General features: G+C 44.6%; 1 protein-coding gene across 1 annotated transcript in view; it reads left to right on the top strand.

Moving 5' to 3' along the window:
* The window catches only part of KIF9 (kinesin family member 9), a 55,986-nt gene extending 40,719 nt beyond the window's left edge, over nt 1–15,267 (top strand). The window contains exons 13-21 of the mRNA XM_063114314.1: nt 121–176; nt 821–911; nt 1,405–1,538; nt 3,111–3,305; nt 4,466–4,680; nt 8,230–8,406; nt 8,720–8,835; nt 9,251–9,355; nt 15,010–15,267. Of these exons, the coding sequence (XP_062970384.1) occupies nt 121–176; nt 821–911; nt 1,405–1,538; nt 3,111–3,305; nt 4,466–4,680; nt 8,230–8,406; nt 8,720–8,835; nt 9,251–9,355; nt 15,010–15,060 (1,140 nt within the window). The 3' untranslated portion in view covers nt 15,061–15,267. The remainder of the gene's footprint in view (nt 1–120; nt 177–820; nt 912–1,404; nt 1,539–3,110; nt 3,306–4,465; nt 4,681–8,229; nt 8,407–8,719; nt 8,836–9,250; nt 9,356–15,009) is intronic.
* Nucleotides 15,268–22,428: the final 7,161 nt, after the last annotated feature.

Below are 22,428 nucleotides of genomic sequence, written 5' to 3'. Positions count from 1 at the left end.
TCTTCGCAAGACAGTTGATCCAGGGCTCAGCCAAGGAGTCCTGATTTCTCCACTAACATAGACACAGCCTAGTCCCCTGGTGCCCGTAGTCTAACCTCTGCCTTGTTCTCTTCCCATCAGATAATAAACCTCAGACAGATCCAGGAGGTATTCAACCAGTTCCGGGTAGTTCTGAGGTGAGGGATGCTCCCACACTCCACCTCACTCCTACATCAGGCTGACATTTTCATTTCCCGTGGTCTGGGCACTTGCCTCCAAGAGCACTCTTATCTCTCATGTGTGAGGAACTGGATAGATCAGAGTCCTCAGGGTGTGCCCAGGTCCCTGGTGAATGTTTATTGAGTTCATTAATTGGGCAGAAGGTCTTTATGGAGTGCCAGCCCTGAGTGTGCCCAAAGCAGGGCATCATGTTCCCCACCCCACCATCCCACCCCAGGAGGCGTTTGTGGTTTATTTGGGTATAGACATGCCCATAGCCTGAGTGGCTCATGATGGGCGATGTCACAAAAGCTGTTCACATGATTCTGACTGGCCTGTTTGAGCATGTCACAAATCAGGCTTACAGTTCTTGTTAAATGTCATCTTGGAGCAGACATACCACGCACATAAGGGTGGCCCCTGCAGGTTTTGGGGTGGATAATGGGTGTGTGCATTGGAGGGGGTGGGGTGAGTTCTTTTTCCTAGTCTGGTTCATAATGAGGGCGTGGTTCCATCACAAGGTGCCTCACCCAAATGATTTCTTCTCTAGTACTTGGTTCTTGCCCCAGCGGGTTCAGCATGGCCCCAGTGTCAAGGCATTTTTCTCCTTCTGTCTCCCAAGCCAACAGGAACAGGAAATAGAGTCTGCTTTGCGCACGAAGTACACACTCATAGACAAGAATGACTTTGCAGCCATTTCTGCTGTTCAGAAGGTAAGCACAGTTGCCTCTTGCCAACAGCCCTGACCCCAGATTTTCCATCTCGAGACCTTTGTAGAGGCAGCCCGTGTCATGCATTAAACCAAAGCTAGGATTGCAACAAATAAAGGTAACACCAGGATGAGCATGGGGTGACCTGTACAAGAGTAACCCACTTTTGAATTGAAAAGAATTTCAATAAACTGGAGATGTAGCTGGTAATAAACAAGACAAATTCCTGGAGTTAGGTTGGAAACAGGCCTTAAGATCGTCAGGGTATGGAATGAGGTGCCAGTCTGGTAAGGGGGGTTGATGTGGAAAGTGGACATTTGGTAGAGTGGTCAGGGACAGCTCTATTGGGGATAGCTTTAAGCTGGCATCAGCAACCAAATCTTGGTATGTGGGGTGAACATGCCCACCCTGAGCCTTGGGCCATATACACTTGGGTTCCCAGGGGGCCCAAACCCTTAATCTAGCTTATGACCCTTCTGCTGGCCTCTCTGTCTAGGCGAAGCTCATGGATGCTGATGGCCACCTAGTGGGTGAGCCTGATGGACAAGGCTTCGGACTCGGGCTTGCCCCTTTTTCTACCAAACCTGGGAGGAAATCCAAGTCCAAGAAGACATTCAAAGAGCAGCTCAGGTGAGTGACCTCACTGCTCTGCCTGCTCAATACCTATTCCTCCTTGGGGTGAAAGGGAGGACACAAGCAGTTCCTCTTTCCCCGCTTCTCCCTGGTGTCTCAGCTACTGGGTGGTCACAACAGATGTAGCTGCCGCTGATACTAGCTAATTTGTGGGGCCCAGGCTGGGGCCAGTTTGTAACCAGCCATAACACAAGAGTCACCTTTCATCCTCACGGCAGTCCTGTGAGTGGGAGTTAATGTCTTCATTTTACTGATAAGAAAACCGAGGCTCAGGGAGGGGAAGTCACTTCCCAAGGTCACACCACTGATTAGTAGAGTCGCAGTGAAAAGCCTGCTGGCACTCCAGAGCGCACGGCCTCTGGTACTTCATGTGGTGTCTCTCTCCCTTCCCCCGCCCCTGGCTCTCCAGGGTTCTTCCACTGACTGGCACTCAGGTCACCTAAAACCCCAATTCACCCTCCAGGCAAGACTCATTTGTATGTGCAAGGCGGGAAGAATGTTTAGGCTTACTTAATGAGCCCAGCCTCTCTGGGAGGTGCAGTGTAGCCATGGACAGGAGCACAGGCTCTGGAGTTGACATCCAGGCTCACCTCCCTACTCTGTGCTTCTTACACCCAAAGGCTCACCTTGCATGAGACATGAGCACCTCTCTCTGCCTCTGTTTCCACATCCCTAAAATAGGAATAATAGTAATAGCATAAAGTCATTGGGTTTGTTGTAAAGATGAATGAGTGAATGCAATCCCTGCACATGGGCCCAAGCTGATTGTAGGAAACTGTCACATGCAGGACAAGAGTCAGGTAGCAGGGGATGCTGATACTTTTGGCCTTCTCCTGCCTCTTTGGGAAGAGCAGTCACACCCTAGCCCTCTCTGTTCTGCCACTAGGTAATCAGTGCAGTAACAGATGGGATGAGGCAGGGTCCCTGAGCCACGCTTGTTACAAGAAGAAGAAAGGAGGAGGACACTGTGGGAGGAGCTGTGGGCATTCTCCTGTCAGTGCAGTCCTGCTCAGATGTGCCTCTCTTGGAGGGAAGACACACTGAGTGCCATCGCTTGGAGAGGGAGGGCGGCTACTTTTCTGGGAGCTGGTGTACTCATAGGCGGGGAGAGCAGGCAGAGCAGCAGGGCAGACCTGTCCTGCTTTACCATTGGTCCATAGAAAGACCCACCCTGGGTAGGGGCTCTACCAGTGCTTCCCAGAGATGCCTGTGTCACTAGTACCTCAGCAGCCATGGTGGCTCCTGAGAGGCTACAGCCTATCCCCCAGGCCCATGCACATTCAAGCCCTGGTGACTGACCCCAGTTTTCAAAGAAGTCTCCTGCTGGGGCTGCTGAGGGCTCCTTATTCTGACAAAAGGGAGAAAAATGCTCTTCTCTTCTTCTCTGTCTGCATGACTTAGGGTCATACTCTTTGTCCTTTGACCTAGGTGTACGATCAACATACACCTAGGAGCTGAATGGGGTGGGGCACCTGCAGTAGTGAGGGCTGAGAAAGGTCACTCTGAGGCGTCTGAGATACCCCACTGCCCATGACTGAGCCCTGGGGCTTCCCTGCCTTCTCCTTCCAGCTCCTCAGCAAGAAAGGAAGGTGCCAGCAGCCCTGTGAGTGGCAAGGACTTGGACATGTTTTCCACCTCCAAGACCCAGCTTGTCCCATTGTCCAAGGATGGGGATGTCAAAGACATGCTTCTGCGGGACCGAGAAACCTCCAGCACTGAGCCACTTCCCTCAGACTCCCCAAAGGAGGAATTACGCCCACCCAGGTAACCATCTAACATTAGTTCCTGCACCAGATCAACCAAAAACCAGAGTGTGACCCTTAACATGTATAGGATGCCTGCAGATAGAAGAGAAATAAAATGGAAATAAAATAGGAGATCATGGGCAAAGACTAGGAGCATCATCCAAAAAAAAGAAACACCACAGTGTATGCAAAATGATCCAACTTCAGGAGTCACCCAAGATAAACAATTAAACATGGAATCATTTTAGACCCTCCAAATAGCAATTATTTAAATAATTAAAATTATGTATCTTTTACATAAGTAATGCACTTAAAAGGTACAACGTGCTGAAAGTGTGGAAGTATGTAATTCCTTCTCTTTCCTCCAGCTGCCCACTCCCTACCCTGGTGAGTGAGTAACTGAGTTTTCAGTAATCTGTCCTAAGGAAATAGAGATATGGACAAGATATATGCAAAAAGATGTTCATTGAATCATTAATTTAAAAAGCAAAAAAAGATTTTTAAGACCTCCAATAGCCAACATCAGAGAAAAGGCACTAAGTGAAATATTATCTGTGCACTTCGGTTGTACGATGAATTTATTCCCCAGCCCGCGAACATTTCCAAATATGCAGAGAAGTTGAAAGAATTGTACAGTGCACCTTGTTGGTTTTGTATTTAACATGTTACTATACTTGTTCATTATGTATCTGTCCTTCTATCTGTCTGTTTTATTTTTTGGTGCATCTCCAAGTAAGTTGCTGACATCAATCCATTTCCCCCTGCCCCAGTACTTCATCTTTCATCTCATTAACTGGGGTTTTCAAAGACTTTTTAATAGCATGAAAGAGTGCTTCTGCAAAAAAAGTGAGATGTAAAATATATATTCTGCATGGCCTCAACCATTAAAATACATCAAAGAAATTTTGAAGGAAATATACCAAAGTATGGTTGCTAGTAGGTAGTGAGTGGTTTTTGTTTGGTTTTTTGTTTCTTATACTTTTTCCATGTGCCCTTTTGTGCTGAGTAAGAGAAGAGGGAATGATTCCCACAAAGTTGAGCTTCTGTATGGGGTAGGTGATGCCTAGGACTTCTGCCTCCTTCCCCCAGAAGCCCCAGGGAGGAAAGATGAAGTGTCTGGTGGCTCCAAGGCAACCGCCCCACTTCTCTCCCTTCCTTGGCCTCCTGTTCTACCTCCAGGCCCAGCACCCCGCCCTCCAAGCCCATCGCCTTTCAGGAGTTCAAGAATGAGCGAGGTAGTGAGATAAATCGCATCTTCAAAGAAAACAAATCCATCTTGAACGAACGGAGGAAAAGGGCGAGTGAGACCACACAGCGCATCAATACTATCAAGCGAGAGATTGACGTGACCAAGGAGGCACTAAATTTCCAGAAGTCACTACGGGAGAAGCAAGGTAAATGTGATGGGAAGACGGCTAGGGGGCTGTGGGCTCTCAGTGTCTAAGTGGGGCAGCTTTGGGCACTAGAGGACCTAGATGGGAGGGACCCAGCAGGGGGCACTGGCATGCAGCCTTTACCCCTAGGTCATATCACTTGGCCCTGGTCAGCCCTCCGGGGGGCCACAGAGTCCCTTCCTGTCAGCCAGCTTCTGCCTGTGGGCCCCCCTTATTGCATTATCTCAGACCTAGGTATGGGCTGCTGTCCACAGAGAAACAGGCCCTTGGTCCTGCAGAAGTATCCCCAGGAGATGGGCAGCTGGTGACCCCTGCAAAGTCCCTGGGTCCTGATGTGGTCTCCTCACTGCCCAGGGTGGTCAGTCTGGGGTGGGGGTGCTGGTAGGGACCATGATAAACCAAGGAGGGAAAGAAGAGTGTGGATACCAGAGGGCTAAGGGACTCACTATCAGTAATACCATTCCCATGCTGAACCCCTGACACCCATGCTGGCCTGGAAGAGTGTCCTCTCCTAGCGCAAGTGACATGGGGGTTCTCAGGCTCGAAGAGCCGGAATCCCTGCATAGGGAGGGTGCTCACTTGGTTACCCTGACCTGGTGCCCTTGTTCCATTGGCACGCACTGCCTACACCTGCACTGTGGGCCATGAACCATCACGCTTGAGCATGCAGAGGACTCATCTCAGCAGGCTGGTCAACTGCAGATTCCCAGGCCTCCAGCCAGTGGTTCTGACTCAGGAAATATGGAGCAGGACCCAGAACCCACCATCCCAACTCTGAGACAGGTGGTTCAGAGGGCACACAGTGACTCATTCTTGGCTCGGTTTCATTGCCTTTTCCAGATAGGGCACACCACAGGTTACTGGGCTTTGCCTTGCTGTATTAATCCAGTTCTGTTGCTTATAACAAAATACACAGAACTGGGTAATTTGTAAGAAAACAAAATTTATTGCTTACAGTTTCAGAATCTGGGAAGTCCAAAGCCCAGGGAACACATCTGGTGAGGGCCTTCTTTGGTGGTGGCTTTACAGCAATGCAGGGGTCTCACATGGCAGAAAATGGCAGAGCAGAGAGAGAAAGACTCATTTGCATTTGCTTTCCTTTGAAGCCCTCAGAACCACGCCCCATGACCACCATTATTAATCCATTCACCATGGCATGGTCCTACAATCTCACTACCTTTCAAGGCCTCACCTTTCAATTACTATAATAGGATTTCCCACCCTCAACAATTACAGTGGGAGTTAAGTTTCTAATATATGGACTTTGGGGCATACAATTCAATCAATCCACAGCACTTGCTAAATAATGACCCTGTTGCAGCCCAGCTTTCACGAGTGATGTCTGCATATCACTTGGTTTATTCCTCCAGGTCAGGTGGATCATCGCACTCACAGGCAGTACAATTTACTTCATTTACTTCTCAGAGGGCAACTTTATTTCCAGATTCTTGGGGCCATTTTGCTCATACCCTGCAGAACAACCATGAAACACCACTCCAGAGGGCAAAGCCCTCCAAGGCCTGGTAAATTGGAGAAGGTCAGTGATGGTGGCTCCAGACATGCTCCTACCCAGAATTTCCAGGGAGGGGACACGTTGAAAGTCTTACAGGACCAGCAAACACACCTTTGTCTCCTTTGCCCACACCTTCTTTGAACATACAACTCCTTATTGCATATTTATATATTTAAAATAAAATACATGCATGCTATGCTGACACACCGTTTACTCCTAAATATACCTGAAATGGGTGTTTTCAAAGGATGAGATGAAGACATAAATCATATTTTAAAAATATTTAAAATTTTATCTATCAGTATTAAAAATTTTTTTTTCTCTTTCCCCATAATAGCAGTTATTTTCCTGCTGGTTATTAAAATAAAAATTAAAATACTTTTATTCTGAGAAAACAGATCAATCAAGTAAATTCATTTTTTTTTTTTTTTTCCGTGACCGGCGCTCAGCCAGGGAGTGCACCGGTCATTCTTATATAGGATCCGAACCCGCGGCGGCGGGAGCGACGCCGCGCTGCTAGCGCAGCACGCTACCGAGTGCGCCACGGGCTCAGCCCAAGTAAATTCATTTTTAAAAATACATGCTAGAGCAATAATCAGCCACAATGTATATCGACAAAAAAAAAAAAAAAAAAATACATGCTAGGTACCTCATGATTGACAGCCACTTATTGGCCCAGCAGGGTCAGAGTATTTGGAATATCGGTCTTTGGTAAAAGAAAAATGCAAAATCATCTTTAAGTTCAATTCGTTTAAGTTTTTTCTCGGATATAATCAGAGGTCCTCTGGGTAGTACAAAAGATGTTCACAGTCACTCCCCATCTCAACAGAGTACGGTAAAGGATTTGTGCTTTTCACAATAGCCACAGCAAGGATGTGTCACAGCCCACAGAACCATAGCATATCACTCTGCATTGAAGGTGAGGGACCTGGTAAAGGTGACTCTGGAGCCCCGACTCCAGATACCAGGGTAAGAACCCTTGCCTCTCCATTAATGGTGTCAGTGACACTTAACACATCCTACTTTTCCCCCAGTAAACATCAGGGGAAACGCTAACACTTTCCTTCAGCACCTGGGGGCTGCCTGATGTACCCCAGCCACACATCTCAGGTCACATGTAGAACTCACTTGCCCCACACCTGGGGTGGAGGGGAGAGGGGCTGATACGATGCCTTTGTTAAGCTTTCAGGTGCTGTAGGTAGTGGACAGTAAGCGGCTTAGCACACCATATTATTTTGTAGTAACAACTCTCACCAAATTGACAGACCTTAAAATGTCCATGCAGGGGCCGGCCTGTGGCTCACTTGGGAGAGTGTGGTGCTGATAACACCTAGGCCACGGGTTCAGATCCCTATATAGGGATGGCCAGTTAGCTCACTTGGGAGAGCGTGGTGCTGACAACACCAAGTCAAGGGTTAAGATCCTCTTACCGGTCATCTTAAAAAAAAAAAAAAGTCCATGCAAAGAGACTGGCTAATAGCATAATTGAACACGCCCCCACCCCTGCAATCCTCTGACAGCTAATCTACACAATACAGATGTCTAATCATCTCTAACAAGAAGGTAGCTGGTGAATGTTGAAATCAGTAAAGGAATTTGAAATGTGGATTTACATCTACTATTAATAAGGAATCTTGCTCAAGTGCCTTGTGGTACTAGCCAGTGATGGTAGTTCATGTATATGATTTACAAAAAAATATATACATTTGTATAATAAGGGTGCTTACTAAATATCTGTGCCTGATGAGGTTTAAGGTCAAGATAAGCATGGAGCATGGGCCATCTCTATCCTCTCCTCTAACGACCCCTCCTGTTTGTCCTAAAATGCCATTGTGGCCCCACTGATCTGACTCCCTCTCCCTGTGAGACATGCTCTGGCAGCCTGGCCTTCTTGTGCTTTGCCAACCTCCCCAGCCCTGCCTCTGGTCTCCTGTATTCATGCTTTGCCAGCACTGTGCCCTCTTTCTGGAATGCCTTCCTCCCCCCACCCCAGGTGGATGTCTCCTCATTCCGTGACCTCCTCTGTCACCCTGCAGGCGAGTATGAGAACAAGGGGCTGATGATCATTGATGAGGAGGAATTCCTGCTGATCCTGAAGCTCAAAGATCTCAAGAAGCAGTACCGCAGCGAGTACCAGGATCTGCGTGACCTCAGGGCTGAGATCCAGTACTGCCAGCGCCTGGTGGATCAATGTCGCCATCGCCTGCTCATGGGTGCGCCAGTTGGGAAGGTTGGCTGGCCACCTGATGTGCAAGGAGACTCAGGACAGGGCCACAGCCTGAGTTCTGAAGCGCCCTCGGAGCTTCTCCCAACAGAGGCAGAGGCTGGGCTGGGGTTTCAGATGTGTGGTTTCCAGGACTGTGAGGGCTGGAAATGGAGATGGGGATTGGGTAAGACCCTGGAGCAGGAATTGCACAGGGGGGTGAGCCTGCAACAGGTACAAGATAGACGGGCACACACAGCTTTTACCTTCATCCTCAGGGACTCCCTCACGCTTCACGGTGCTGTCTCCCCACCTTCTTGCAGAATTTGACATCTGGTACAATGAGTCTTTTGTCATCCCTGAGGACACGCAGATGGCACTGAAGCCAGGAGGCAGCATCCGGCCAGGCATGGTACCTGTCAACAGGATTGTGTCTTTGGTGAGCCGCCCAAGGTCAAGGGCATGGCAATGGTTGAGCACGGTGCAGTAGGCAGTGCCCCTTGTCCTCTTTTCTTTCCGCAAATACTGCTGTGTATAGGGTGCTCCCAGCCTCTCCCAAGGCTGGCCCAGGCAGGGGGCAAGTACAAGTCTCTCCTCATTTATCGAGGAATGGGGATACATAAAACACCACTCTTCCTACTGATCCTTCTGGCCTGGCCCATTCTGTCCAGATGGCAGTTACAGGGTGTCTGTGCGGATGCTGACAGACTTGGGTGCAGGAAGATTGTGAGATGCCCTGGGTGGAGGTTTAGAGACCTAGTGAGGGACTGCTTTGATACCTACCACAGACCTGGCCAGGGTGGATGCTGACAATGCCAATCTGAAGCAACTGTGATGGGCTGGGCCTCTCCCAGGGAGAAGATGACCAGGACAGGTTCAGCCAGCTACAGCAGAGCGTGCTGCCCGAGGGCCCTGATTCCATCTCCTTCTACAATGCCAAAGTCAAGACAGAACAGAAGGTAACTCAGGAGGTTCATGTCTCCAGGAAGGTGGGGGTCTCAGGGACCTCATTACTAGGAAACCCAGGATCACATTTCTTACTTTAGAGGGGCAGGGGAGGAATGGTGCCAGCCCAGGGAGATCCAGAGTCACCCAGTCAGTGGGTGTTTTCTGCCAACTCCAGACTAAACTGGGCTGGCCCTACAGGGGCCACAGACCATGGCCTGGCCTGCGTATGGCTGGTAAGTGCTAAGCCAGCCCATGTGTGGTTCACAGCCAAGGGCAAGGCCCAGGGATCCCCTGAGGCCACTGCCTGTCAAGAAGGACCTCTTCAACAGGGGCTGCCTTGCACAGGAGGCAGCAGACAGAGGACCACATGCAGCTGAGGCAGAGCTAAACATGGTGTTAGCCACAGGTTGGGCCTGGGACTCTCCTCCATGAGCAGGTTGGGCTGGAGCAGAGTATCCCCACTCTGCCAATGCCCAGCCTAGAGCCAGAACACAGAGGGGCTCTGTGTGCTATGCACCCCTCTGTGCCCAGAGGCAGTGCTTGTACAGCAGGTGGCAGATGCACATGGGGTAACTGCCTAAGTGAGCTTATTCTTTTAAACATATTTTTAAAATTTAAAAATCAGGTTAGATATTTATTTACATTTTCAATAGGTGATATATTCAGGTGTTTCAAATATTAAAAAAGCATGAAAGTACAAACACCCTGACCCCCATCCATCAAGTTCCGAGCAACTCCCTCTGACTGGGAACTCCATCACTTGTTTTTAGTGTTCCCCTGTACATTGTTTTGCATCTTTTTCCACTTAGCAATACATCCTATAGATCATTCCATGTCAACCTGTCGGTGCTTCTGTATTCTTTTCTACAGCTGCGTAGTAGTATTCCATTGCAAGGATGTACCAAAATTTATTTAACCCATCTCTTATTGATGAACATTTAGAGAGGTTCCATTTCTTTCTTTTTAAAAAAAAAATTTTTATTTTCTCTTCCACTTGCAGAATTTGTGCTTCCACTTTTAAAGAATACAAATATAGCTATGATAATTAACCTTATACAGATGTGAACTCAAACCTATGAATATATGTGAAGCATAATTTTGTAAAAGTGAATTTCTTTATCAGAAGGATATTTGTATTTTTGATGGCTGGTACCACATTGCCTGCCTAGAGCTGAAACCATCTGCACCTCACAGCAGCATATGGGATGCCTGTTCACCACAGCCTTGCCACAAGATATGTTATTCCCCCCCTTTCCCCCCCCAATGTGAAAGGTGAGAAATGGTCTCTCAGTGTAGCTTTAATTTGCATTTCTCTTATTATGGGTGAAGTTGAGGCTCTTTTCATGTGTTTAAGAGCCATTTTAATTTTTTTCCTGTAAACTATTCATATTCTTGACTGTTTTACTGTTGGGTTTTTTTTTTTTTTTTTACTTATTTATAGGAACTCTTTATATATTAGGGAAATTAGCTCTTTATGATATGAGTTGCAGCTATTTTCCCCTGTTTGTCATTTGCCTTTTGATTTTACTTATGGTTTTTTTGGTAGTTATTTTGTTGATTTTAATGAAATCGAGTTGTCTTAGTCCATTCCGGATGCCATAACAACACCTTAGATGGGTAATTTATAAACAACAAAAATGTACTGCTCATAGTTCTGAAGGCTGGGAAGTCCAAGATCAAGATGCCAAAAGATTAGGTATCTGGTGAGGACTTGCTCTCTGTTTCAAAGATGGCAACTAATGATTGTGTCCTCACATGGCAGAATGGCAAAGGGCTAACAAGCTCCCTCAGGCCTCTTTTATAAAGGCACTAATCCCATCCATAAGGGAGGAGCTCTCATGACCTAATCACCTCTCATAGGCCCCACTTCTTAATACCATCACCATGGGGGTTAGGTTTCAACATATGAATTTTGGGGAGACACCAATGTTCAGACCAAAGCATGAGTTTATTAATCTTTTCTTTCTTAGCTTCTGGATTTTGTGTCATAATTAGAAAGCTCTTTCCCCAATTGAGTTTATTCTTTACATTTCAGATTAAGCCGACATCTTTAGTGATTTGGTAGCTGTGAGGAGCTGAAGCCCATTCAAAGAGACTTGAGTGAAGTGGTTTGTAACAGAATTCTGAAGGTCCCATAGAGCAGCAATTCTCACCCTGTACTGTGCACACAAAGCACTGGGGGTGTTGTTAGAATGAAGATTCTGATGCAGCAGGCCTGGGGTGGAGCTTCTGCATTTGAGATTCTGCATTTCTGATAAGCTCCCAGATGATGCCCATGCTGCTAGTCCAGGACCACACTTTAAGTAGCACACGTAGAGGCTCTATCTTAGAACTTGCCCTTTATTAGGTTGAAGAAGTTTTCCTCTGTTCCTAGTTAGAGTGTTTCGTTTTGTTTTTTTCATGAAGGAATATTGGAGCCATTATCTTTTTGCATACTGCTTTCCTTTTCTTTTTATTGTCTCTCCTAGGACTCTGATTAGATGTATTTTAGACTTTCTCATTCTGTTTTCTGTATCTCTTAAATCTCTTTTACTTCTTCCAGCTCCTTATCTCTTTATGCTGTAATTTGGGTAACTTCTTTAGATTCCTGTTCCAGTTCATTAATACCCTCTTCAACTGTGTCTAATCAGCTATATCTAAAAATTCTGTTTTGTTCTCTTTCAAATATGCTTAGTCATTTTTGGTAAACTCTTATATTCTTTAAGAAACAACTTTATTGAGATATAATTTACATAACACATGATTCACCCATTTAAATTGTAGAACTCATTTCAACTCATGTAGAGTTTCTAGTATACTCACAAATATGTACAACCATCATCAAACTCTTCTTTTTTTTTTTTTTAAAAGATGACTGGTAAGGGGATCTTAACCGTTGACTGGGTGTTGTCAGCACCACGCTCAGACAGTGAGCCAACCGGCCATCCCTATATAGGATCCAAACTCGTGGCCTTGGTGTTATCAGCACCTCACTCTCCCAAGTGAGCCACGGGCCGACCCATCCAATTCTAAAATATGAATTTTAGAACATTTCATGCTCTGCTTATTTTACTCCTAAATATTTCAGTGTTTATGTCATAAAATCAGGAATATTAACAGTGATGCAACATTATTTAATCAAAAATCCATGTTTAACTTTTTTTTTTTTTTTAAGATGACCAGTAAGGGAATCTTAACCCTTGACTCGGTGTTGTCAGCACCACACTCTCCCAAGTGAGACAACCGGCTATCCCTACATAGGGATCCAAACCCCTGGCCTTGGTGTTATCAGCACCACACTCTCCCAAGTGAGCCATGGGCCAGCCCTCATATTCAACTTTTGACAGTTGTCTTAATGATGTCCTTTCTAGCTATTCTCCTCTCTTTCCTCTGTCTAGGATCCAGTCTAAGATCACACATTTCCTTTAGTTGTTGCCATGTCTCCTTAAATCTAGAACAATTCCTCAGTCTTCCCTTGTGTTTCATGATTTTGATATTTTTAAACACAGGCCAGTGTTTGGTAGAATATTTCTCAGTTTGGGTTTGTCTAAATTTTCTTGTGATTTAAATATAAGTTGTGGGCCGGCCCGTGGCTCACTCGGGAGAGTGCGGTGCTGAGAACACCAAGGCCCCGGGTTCGGATCCCATATACGGATGGCCGGTTCGCTCACTGGCTGAGCGTGGTGCTCACAACACCAAGTCAAGGGTTAAGATCCCCTTACCGGTCATCTTTTTAAAAAAAAAAAATAAATAAAATAAATAAATAAATAAATAAATAAATAAATATAAGTTGTGGTGTGGTGCTGGTAACACCAAAGTCACCGGTTCACATCCTCATACTGGCCAACTACCAAAAATAAAAAAGTAAATAAATAAATATGTCATTCGTTTTTTGCAGGAAAACCACAGAAGTGATGTTATGTTTTTCTTGGTACATGATCGCAGAAGGCACATGATGTTGCTTTGTCCTATTATTTGTGAGGCTAATTTTGATCAGTTGTTTGTAAGGTTATCCTGTATTTTGAATAAGACGAAAAAAAATCTTTGGCTTTGTAGAAAGAGCTTCGAAAGTTTTATTGTTTATTGCAAGTTATTTTAGACTTGCATTAACTAGCATAAGTTACTTCAAGGAAAGGTGAACCAAAGTCATTTGCATGGTTTGAATTTGAACGATCTGAATTTCTCTCTTGATATCCCAGGCAAACCTTGCATTTTCTCTAATTCTTGCAAAGTCTCAGACAAAAATTTAAATTCTAAATCATTAGACAGAGGAATTCTGTATTTTCTTTCTTTCTTTCTTTTTTTTTTTGAGTCCTATACTCTCTGCATTGGCCGTTTTTAATGTTTAAGACATGGCCATGCACAAACTTTTTACGCAGATGTTGGACTTGAATTATTCCATGCTCCCTTTTTGTGTTGTTGTTGGCAGTTGGCTGATACCAGGATTCATACCCTTGACCTTGGTGTTATAATGTTGTAACACTGTGCTCTGACCAACCAGCCAGCCCTCCATGGTCTTTTGATTCCATCTTATAGTTATTTAAACCTTTCACTTATATTTTTATATATGAAATATATAGGATTAGATTTTTCAAGTTCAAATCTGTTTCCTATTTTGCTGAGTCTCTCTCATAGTGGCTTTTATCTTTGTGCATTTGTGTGTGTTTAAATCATGAGCTCAGGTTTGATTGAACTTAAGCTCTAGGAGTCCTGAGCACATAAGTTGAGATTACTTTCCTCCTGAAAGGGTTTGTACTTGCTTTTTGCAGTTAGCCATCGGGCATTACCAACTCAGGACCATTTTAACTCCCCTTCAGGAATTCCAGCTTAATGTGGGAGCTTCAGGTTCAGTGCCCCACCTTGTGGGGAATCTAGGATTTATCTCCATATTGGAAGCTAGTTTGAGCATTTGCTTGCTTACTGCCTCCTGTTTCTGTTTCAGCTCACTTTCCCATCTGCTCTGTAAGAGCCCAGCAATGCACTAAAAGGGTGGAATTTGTGAACATCTAGTTGACTGCAGTTGCAGAGGGAGGGCCTCTCAAAGTACCAAGACCCCAGGGCCAGTCCGTGGCTTACTCGGGAGAGTGTGGTGCTGATAACACCAAGGCCACGGGTTTGCATCCCTGTATAGGGATGGCCGATTCACTCACTTGGGAGAGCGTGGTGCTGACTACACCAAGTCAAGGGTTAAGATCCCCTTACCGGTCATCTTTTTTTTTTTTTTTTTTTTTAAAGATGACCGGTAAGGGGATCTTAACCCTTGACTTGGTGTTATCAGCACCACACTCTCCCGAGTGAGCCACAGGTCGGCCCCTTACCGGTCATTTAAAAAAAAAAAAAAAAAAAAGTACCAAGACCCCTACTCCTCTGGAGATAAAACTCTCTTCTTTTATTTTTGAATCTATTCCCTGTCAGAAACTTTCAAGTAGGTCCTTGAAACGCATATGCCTCCTTTTAAACATGCCTGCCAAACCATTTTAAAACAATTTTACACACTCTTTAAGATGAAAGGGTTTGACTAGAATGTTATTTCTCATAGAATTGGGAGAGTCAGAGGGAATCCTTGTCTGGAAACTGATGTTTGCAGGAAGTATGATAGGGTGAATGTGAGTTGCATGGCTTCTGTGTCTCTGCTAAGTCCACACCTCTTAATCAATTCCTGTTTTCTCCCTTTTTCTGTGTCTAGCACAATTACTTGAAAACCATGACGGGCCTCCAGCAGACACATAGAAAATAGAATGTCATCACCAGTGCCTTGAAGGACAAGACCAGAAGCTCCAACCCGCTCTAGTGGAGCTGCCAAGCCCTGTGCCCAGAGCTCCAACCACTCTGTTCCAAGGCTGGGACCCAGCCCGGAGCACAATGGCCTACCTGCTAAGAGGAACATCCTCCCAAGGACACCCTTCCTCATCTCTACAGAGCACTGTTTTAATTCACTATCTTATATGCAGGGACAGGATAAAATAACTTTCTAGTTTGGATTTGTAGTGCTCATCTAAGAACTTTGTTTTATTTTTTGTCTGAAAAGAAGTCTTCCCTGTGTCAGATGGGGTCAGAACTGAGTCTTGAGTAGGAAAACAAAAAAGTAGCTCAGCCAGGCTCCTCCTGGCTGGCCTTTGTCCCATGGGTCAGCCTCTTTCCTTTCCAGGATGGATATCCTAGGGGTAGGTTGGTCTGAAGAGCTCTGCTTCTCACAGATTCCTCAGACCATAAGTTCTCTCAGAGCATCCTTTTTGTGTTCCCAAGCCAATGAAGGCAGGAGGAGGCCCTCTTTTTTTGGCAATCAGGAGAGGACCAGTTGTAGCCACTAGACCTAGAAAGGGATGAGGCAGAGCAGGGTCTGTGTGCCAGGAAATGAGTGAGCAGTTTCTGGGGGACATGCCCTCTGTGTGTTACCAGGACTCCACAGCCTTCCCTACCCAGCATGTCTGTGGGCAAGGTGTCAGGGTCTCTCTTAATGTGTAGGCTGCAGATAAGCACAAGTGAAAGTGACCAGTTTATCCTGGATAGAAACAAGGATCACACCGTCAGGGTTAAGCAGGGAAGTGAAGTCAATACTCTAGTCAAGTTCCTGGGTTGTGGATGTGCCCTTGGTGGTGGTACCAAAGGGAAAGAGTTACTACTCTGCTCAGAGAATGAATTTAGGCCCTCTGGGGGCTTTCGAGGCTGAATGATGCACCCCTGGATTGGGAAACCCAGTCTCCACTGAGTGAAAAGTTCAGAGCTTCCTTGGAATCTTTCCTCTCACACCTACTTCTGTTCTTGTGGGTTGGGGCCTTGGCCTTGTATCCTGTGAGTGTTCTCTCCAGCTGACACACTCAGCAAGTCCTTGATGTTGGTGTGATTGGGGCCAACAGTGGGAGAAGAGGTTCTCTCTCTCTCTCTTCTGGCAGCCCTGTCATGGGAAGCTGCCAGGGAAAAAAATCCAAATGAGTGGGTAGTGTCCAGCTCTGGGACCACTTTATATAAGGAAAGATAGAAGGAATCAGGTCTTCTCACTTAAAGAGGAAGAGAAATGTGAGAAAGGCCCAGGAGGGGCTGCCAGGTGGAAGAGAAGCAAGCATGTTTGATTTGTGTTGTCCTAAAATGTGGGCTGAATGAATAGGAGCAAAAGTTTTCCCAAAGGGTGGCTGAAAGGCAGGTTGTTATCTCAAAATAAGAAGAGGCTTAAAATGAGAGCATTTCTGGCCTGTCCTTCCAGAAAACAGTTCCTGCTGAGTTAATCTGACCGTCCAAATCACTCCTGAAGGGACTTGCAATTCTATCAATGTGACAGATGAGGTAACCTGAAAACATTTCTGCTAGAAACAGAGATGCTGGCTAAAGTATAACATTCTTTTAAATGCAAAGTTAAGTTTGCAGGAAAGAAAGGGATCTGCCAGGAGCTGGAGACAAAGGGGAAACTGAAAACCAGAGTGGTCAGTGTGTGAATTGGCTGTAGCTGCTAGGAACTGGGAGAAGGTGTGCGAGTGGATTATTGGTCTTGAGTGTTCATGTCCACTCAAGTGTGAGAAATAAGACTTTGGCTCATTCTAGATAAGAAGTTGGAAATGGAACTCTGCATGAAGATGGTACCCTGAAGGCTTTATCCTTGGTGAAGAGGGGAGCTAGAAAAAGATCCCCCTCTGGCATGGAGAAACAGTAAGGAAACTTTCCTCAGGAATGAGGGGTACAGGTTCTGTGAGAATTTGCAACCATGTACAAGTTTGGGATTCAAATTTACACTGTGTGGTCCAGGAACCACCAGGCTGAGAAACTAGTGTAAAAATTAGCCTCAGGCTGATGATATCCTGAAACAGGTAGTAGAAATGAAATTTAAAAGTCTACTGTTCATGCCCTTTACCCAGCCACACAGCATTCTCACTGACAAACTAGTAAACATGAGCTCCAATGACTACACACACACACACACACACACACACACACACACACACAAAAAAAAAAAACCTACCATGGTGGAGGCACAATGAAAGCAGGATCAGATTTATAAAAACTTCAGATAAATTATTAGATAAAGATTAAACAACATTGTGTGTGTATGTGTATGCATGTATGTATGTTTTAAATAGAGACAAAGTATGAATCAAATGAGAAAGTCTACCAAAATAGATTGCAGATTTTTTAAAAAGAAGAACTAGGATAAGAAAAAGTCCTAAATATTAAAATGACAGATTAGAAAGAATGAAAGAGAGAATTAGTGACCTGCAAGCTGGATCTGAGGACATTGCCTAGAATGCAGCATAGAAGGATGAAGAATGGGAAAACTGAAAGCATGGATAAGAGAAATGGTAGACAGAATGAGAAGATCCAGTATAGATTTAATCGCAGATCCAGAAGGGGATAACAGGGGAGATCACTCTCTTGATGATCTCATTCAGCTTCAGAGCTTTAAACATCATCTATTTGCTGACTCCCAATTTTATATATCCAGCCTAGGCCACACTCCTGAACTACAGACCTGTATAGCTGACTGCTAACTTGACATCTCCACTTGAATGACTAATAGACATCTACAAATCAACACGTTCAATACTGAATGCCTAATTGTCCGCTAAACATGCTCTTCCCATAGCCTGCCTTATCTCAGCCCAATTTCTCAGGCTAAAATTCTTGTACTCACTCCTCTCTCTCTCTCTCACACTCCCACATTGAATCTGTCAAAAAATTGAGCAGGCTTTACCTTCTCACTATATTCAAAATCTGACCACTTCTCGCCACTTCTACTGCCCCTACTCTGATCTAAGCCACTGTTATCTCTTGTCTGGATATTACGACAGCTTCCGGTCTCCCAGTTCCTCCCTTGCTATCTTATAGTCTATTTCCAGAACAGCAACCTGGATGATCCTTTTGAAATATGTTAGATCATATCACACCTCTTCTCGAACTTTTTTTTTTTTCCTTTTTTTTTTGACGGCTGGCTAGTACACGGAATTGAACCCCAGACCTTAGTGTTATCAGCACTATGCTCTAACCAACTGAGCTAACTGGTCAGTCCCTCTTCTCAAGCTTTTAGTGGCTCCTTATTTCTCTCAGAGTGATACTGAAGCCCTTAAAACAGCCCACAGGGCCCTATATAATCTTGCCTCCGTGACTTCTCTACTCCCATCTCCTCTACTGTCACTCTTGCTCACTCTGTTCCAGCCACATGGGCTTCCTTACTGCTCCTCAAACATGCCAGGCAGCTCCTGCCTCAGGGCCTTTGCAATGGCTGTTCCCTATGCCTGAAACATTCTTCCCCCAGCAGTCCATTTGATTCACTCCTTCACTTCCTTCAATCCTTCACTACATGTCACCTTCCGTAGCAGATGCTCTCATGGCTTGACTATAGTCCTTTGCACTTGCCATTCCTAGTAATGGCTTCTTAACTGAAAGCACCTGCAACTTTCTACATAAAGGCTTTCTCAACCTGGGTGCTCATCTGCTTCAGGGTGGGCCCAAATGCCAGGGAGTTAATACCTTTAGGAGTAACCCTCAATCAATGAATCTGTGGATGAGTACCCCAACCTCCTTTGCCTTGAGTGGGACAACTCTGACATGTTCTCCACTACTTCCCTGGACTTCCCAATATAAACATACAAATTCACATAAACATGAAAGGAATAAAAAAAAAAGTTGCAATATTGTTAGTGGGATTTTCAGTGAAATGATTACGTACATGTATTAGTCCGTTTCTGTTGCTTATAACAAAATACAAAGAACTGGGTGATTTATAAAGAAAACGAAATTTATTGCTTACAGTTTCGGAGGCTAGGAAGTCCAAAGTTCAGGGAACACATCTGGTGAGGGTCTTCTTGGTGGCAGCAGTGACACAGGGTATCACATTGTGAAATGGCAGAGCAAAGAGAGCAGAGAAAGACAGACTCTGCTCTTCTTTTAAAGCCCTCAGAACCACAACCCTGACCATCATTTTTAATCCATTCACTACTGCATGGTTCTACAATCCAATCACCTCTTCAAGACTCCACCTTTCAGTTACCATAATAGGATTTCCCAACCTCTTAACAGTCACAGTGGGAGCTAAGTTTCTAATACATACTATTTGGGGGGCACAATTCAAGCTTTAGTGAGTTTTGGGGGGACATAATCCACTACTATATATATATATATCTTTTTTTTTGCCAGCTAAAACTTTTAGTAGATGAAATAATAGTATCTTTAAATATTTAAAGCTGTTAATGATGTTATATGCTTTTAATATGTATTCTGAAAGTATAATGAAAAGGATAAATTTGAATCAGAATAGCACCTAAGATTTTTTTCTCAAGGTTTGAGATTCAGTGTAGTACAGAGAGCTCTGGAGAGTCCTCCCTCTGTTTCACTAACCTTTAATCTGAAGGACTCAGACACCTCTGTGCCATTTCCTATGGCATCACATGGAGGTTCCAATCCACCTGCCCCACCACTAGCTGAGTCTAGGGAGTTTCACTCTGGACTTGACTGTTGGTCGGTGAATTGCACTTTTCAGAGGCAATGCAAAATAGGAGTAGAGCACAGGCTTTGGGCCAGAGTCACCTGAGTTTAGATTAGGACTCTATATCTTACTGGTGTGGGACGTTGAGCAAGTTGTCCAATTGCTCTGCTTTCCTCTCCTCGCGTGTAAAACAATAATAATCATGAGGCTCTGTGAAATGAAGGAATTAATGTCAAATGCACAGCAGGTCCTCAACCAACAGAAACAGCCATGACAGTAGCAATAACTATAATAAGAATAAAGATGCAAATTTGTGCAGCATTATGTTTGAGAGGTGGTAAGCTCACACACTCACACACACACACACACACACACACACACACACACACACACACACACAGGGGCACACATATACACACATGTATGCAAGCATAAAACCAACGTAAGCCTCCCTTGCCACTCCCCAAAATAGATTTTGGATTTGAAAAGACAGCATTTGGGCTGACGTTGTCTCTCTTCAATTAATGCTGACTGTGATGACCTTTTTTTTTTTCCCCTTGGCAGCTGACCAGTACAGGGATCCAAATTCTTGACCTTGGTGTTGTAACACTGTGCTCTAACCAAGTGAGCTAACTGGCCAGCCCCCTGAGATAGCTTTAGACCAATCCAAAAGTTGACTTAATAAAGAGCAGTAGCTGCTAAAAATATACCCAGTGCCATCCTGGACGGCGTTAATGGAAGTCAGGTGTCCCAGGTCAGGGAAGTAATGGTCTCACCTCTGAAAGGCCACACTTGGAACTTCATATCAGGGTCTGGAGGCAGTTGTTGAGTGGACAAACCCCAGGGGAAGATGACTAGCATCATGAGAGGCTCTGAAAACTCCTTCAAGCAAGGAATAATCACAGAAACTAGGGACATTCAATGTGAGAAGTAAAGTCCAAAGGGGGTAAATTGTTCTGTCATTTCAGGAGGGAAAAAGGAGGTGAGAGTTTTCCAACACTGGAATGGATGGTCTTGGTGCAAACTGGGCTCCCAGTCCCTGGAGGATGCAAGCAGTGTTTGGGCAGCCCCAATCAAGGTCCGTATGAGAGAAATCCTCAAACCAGGAAGAAAGGGTTTGAATGCCTCCAGATTCCTTCTAAATGTAAATTCTGTTATTCTGTAAAAGTAATTGTTCTGGAAAAGTTATTTAACATATCAGTTGCAAGTAATGTATAAATACATATTCACACATATACAAGGGTACTTTGAAAAGTTTGTGGAAAGTAGAATTAAAGATAATATGAACCCATCCATGAACTTTTTGAAGTATCCTCGTATATGAATTAAAAAAACAAAATGTCAAAAATGGTCATTTCTGGGTGAAATAACTAGATAACTAGAGGTTAAAGTAAACAAGCAAAATAACTAGAGATTATTTTTTCCCTACTTTTCATGTTTTTATTTTCTTCTCTATTAAATATGAATTGCTTTTATTAACAAAAAGAATAATTTAGAAAAAAATTTTATTAAAAAAAGCAACCTATCTATGAGCAGATGAAAGACATTTTACCAGTTCAGCTTTCCAACAATAAAGGGAGAGGCACCCCATTTGTGGAAATGTATCAGCAAAGACTGGAAGAAAAAATGGGGAATCCTGCATTTGGGGAAAGGGGACACACCTCAAGGACCAGCCATGATTATGTGATTTGATGACTAAATGGCTCTAAAGAAACTGATTTCTGAACCTAGATGGATTTTTCTGTTATGAGCCCTTTGAAGGAAAATCTACTCTGCCAGGAAAGCTGTAAAAAGCATTAGGAGGCTGGAATTGTGTGTGGAGCAGACAGACATCATTCTTTAAGAACAGTGTTCAGGGCAGAGATGGTCAGGGGAGGAAGGAACCTTCTTTGCTACAGGACTATTCCCTGGCTGCCTCCAGCAGAAGGTGGGAAGGGCTAAAGGAGAGATCCAGAAGGCTTCCAGGGAGGCTGTGAGCATGCAGCAAGTGGACAGGTATGAGCCCATGAACACAGGATCCAGGAACCCCATACAAGTCTGGATGCCACCACTCAGTCCATGACCTTGGGTGCCTTTACTTCTTGGAGGCTCAATCTCTGCATCTGTAAAATAAACACAGCATCTTTTCCTGTCCTCCCCACTACAGGGATGCTAAAAATAATGTATATGAAGACATTGCAATGTCTAAAGCCTCCCGTAAATATCTGTTATTATTCCTGTTCCTTCAGAATTGCAGAAAATTGTATTAAGAATTTCAGGCTGGCCAGTTAGCTCAGTTGGTTACAGCACAGCTTTATAATCCCAAGGTCATGGGTTTGGATCCACAGACCAGCCAGCCGTGCCCTTCCCCCACCAAAAAAAAAAAAAAAAAAGAATCTCTTCTGCCTGGGGTTAGAGCCACAGAAAAGAATTGGGAGTTTTGACACCCAGTAAAGCATTAAAATGTCTCAAAACTGCAGAAGAACATGGGTGCGGTGGCAGCAGCAGTGGTGTCCAAGTCCAAGAAAGATTTTGAACCTGAAACTTGTGTTTACTCAAGCCTGACATGAAACCAAGAAATAGTAAACCACTCATGGATGACTGGACGTTGGTGAGAGAGATGCAAATGGTGGTTAGGTGTTTGTATTTCTTTAAATTTTTTTCACCTACATTTTGTGACCATCTGGTTGAGTATTCTAATATTAGTAAAGATGT

The sequence above is a fragment of the Cynocephalus volans genome, chromosome 11 (genome assembly GCF_027409185.1).
Source record: "Cynocephalus volans isolate mCynVol1 chromosome 11, mCynVol1.pri, whole genome shotgun sequence".
Lineage (NCBI taxonomy): Eukaryota > Metazoa > Chordata > Mammalia > Dermoptera > Cynocephalidae > Cynocephalus > Cynocephalus volans.
Note: the sequence above shows the minus strand (reverse complement) of the source record. Positions and strands in the feature narration are given on the sequence as shown.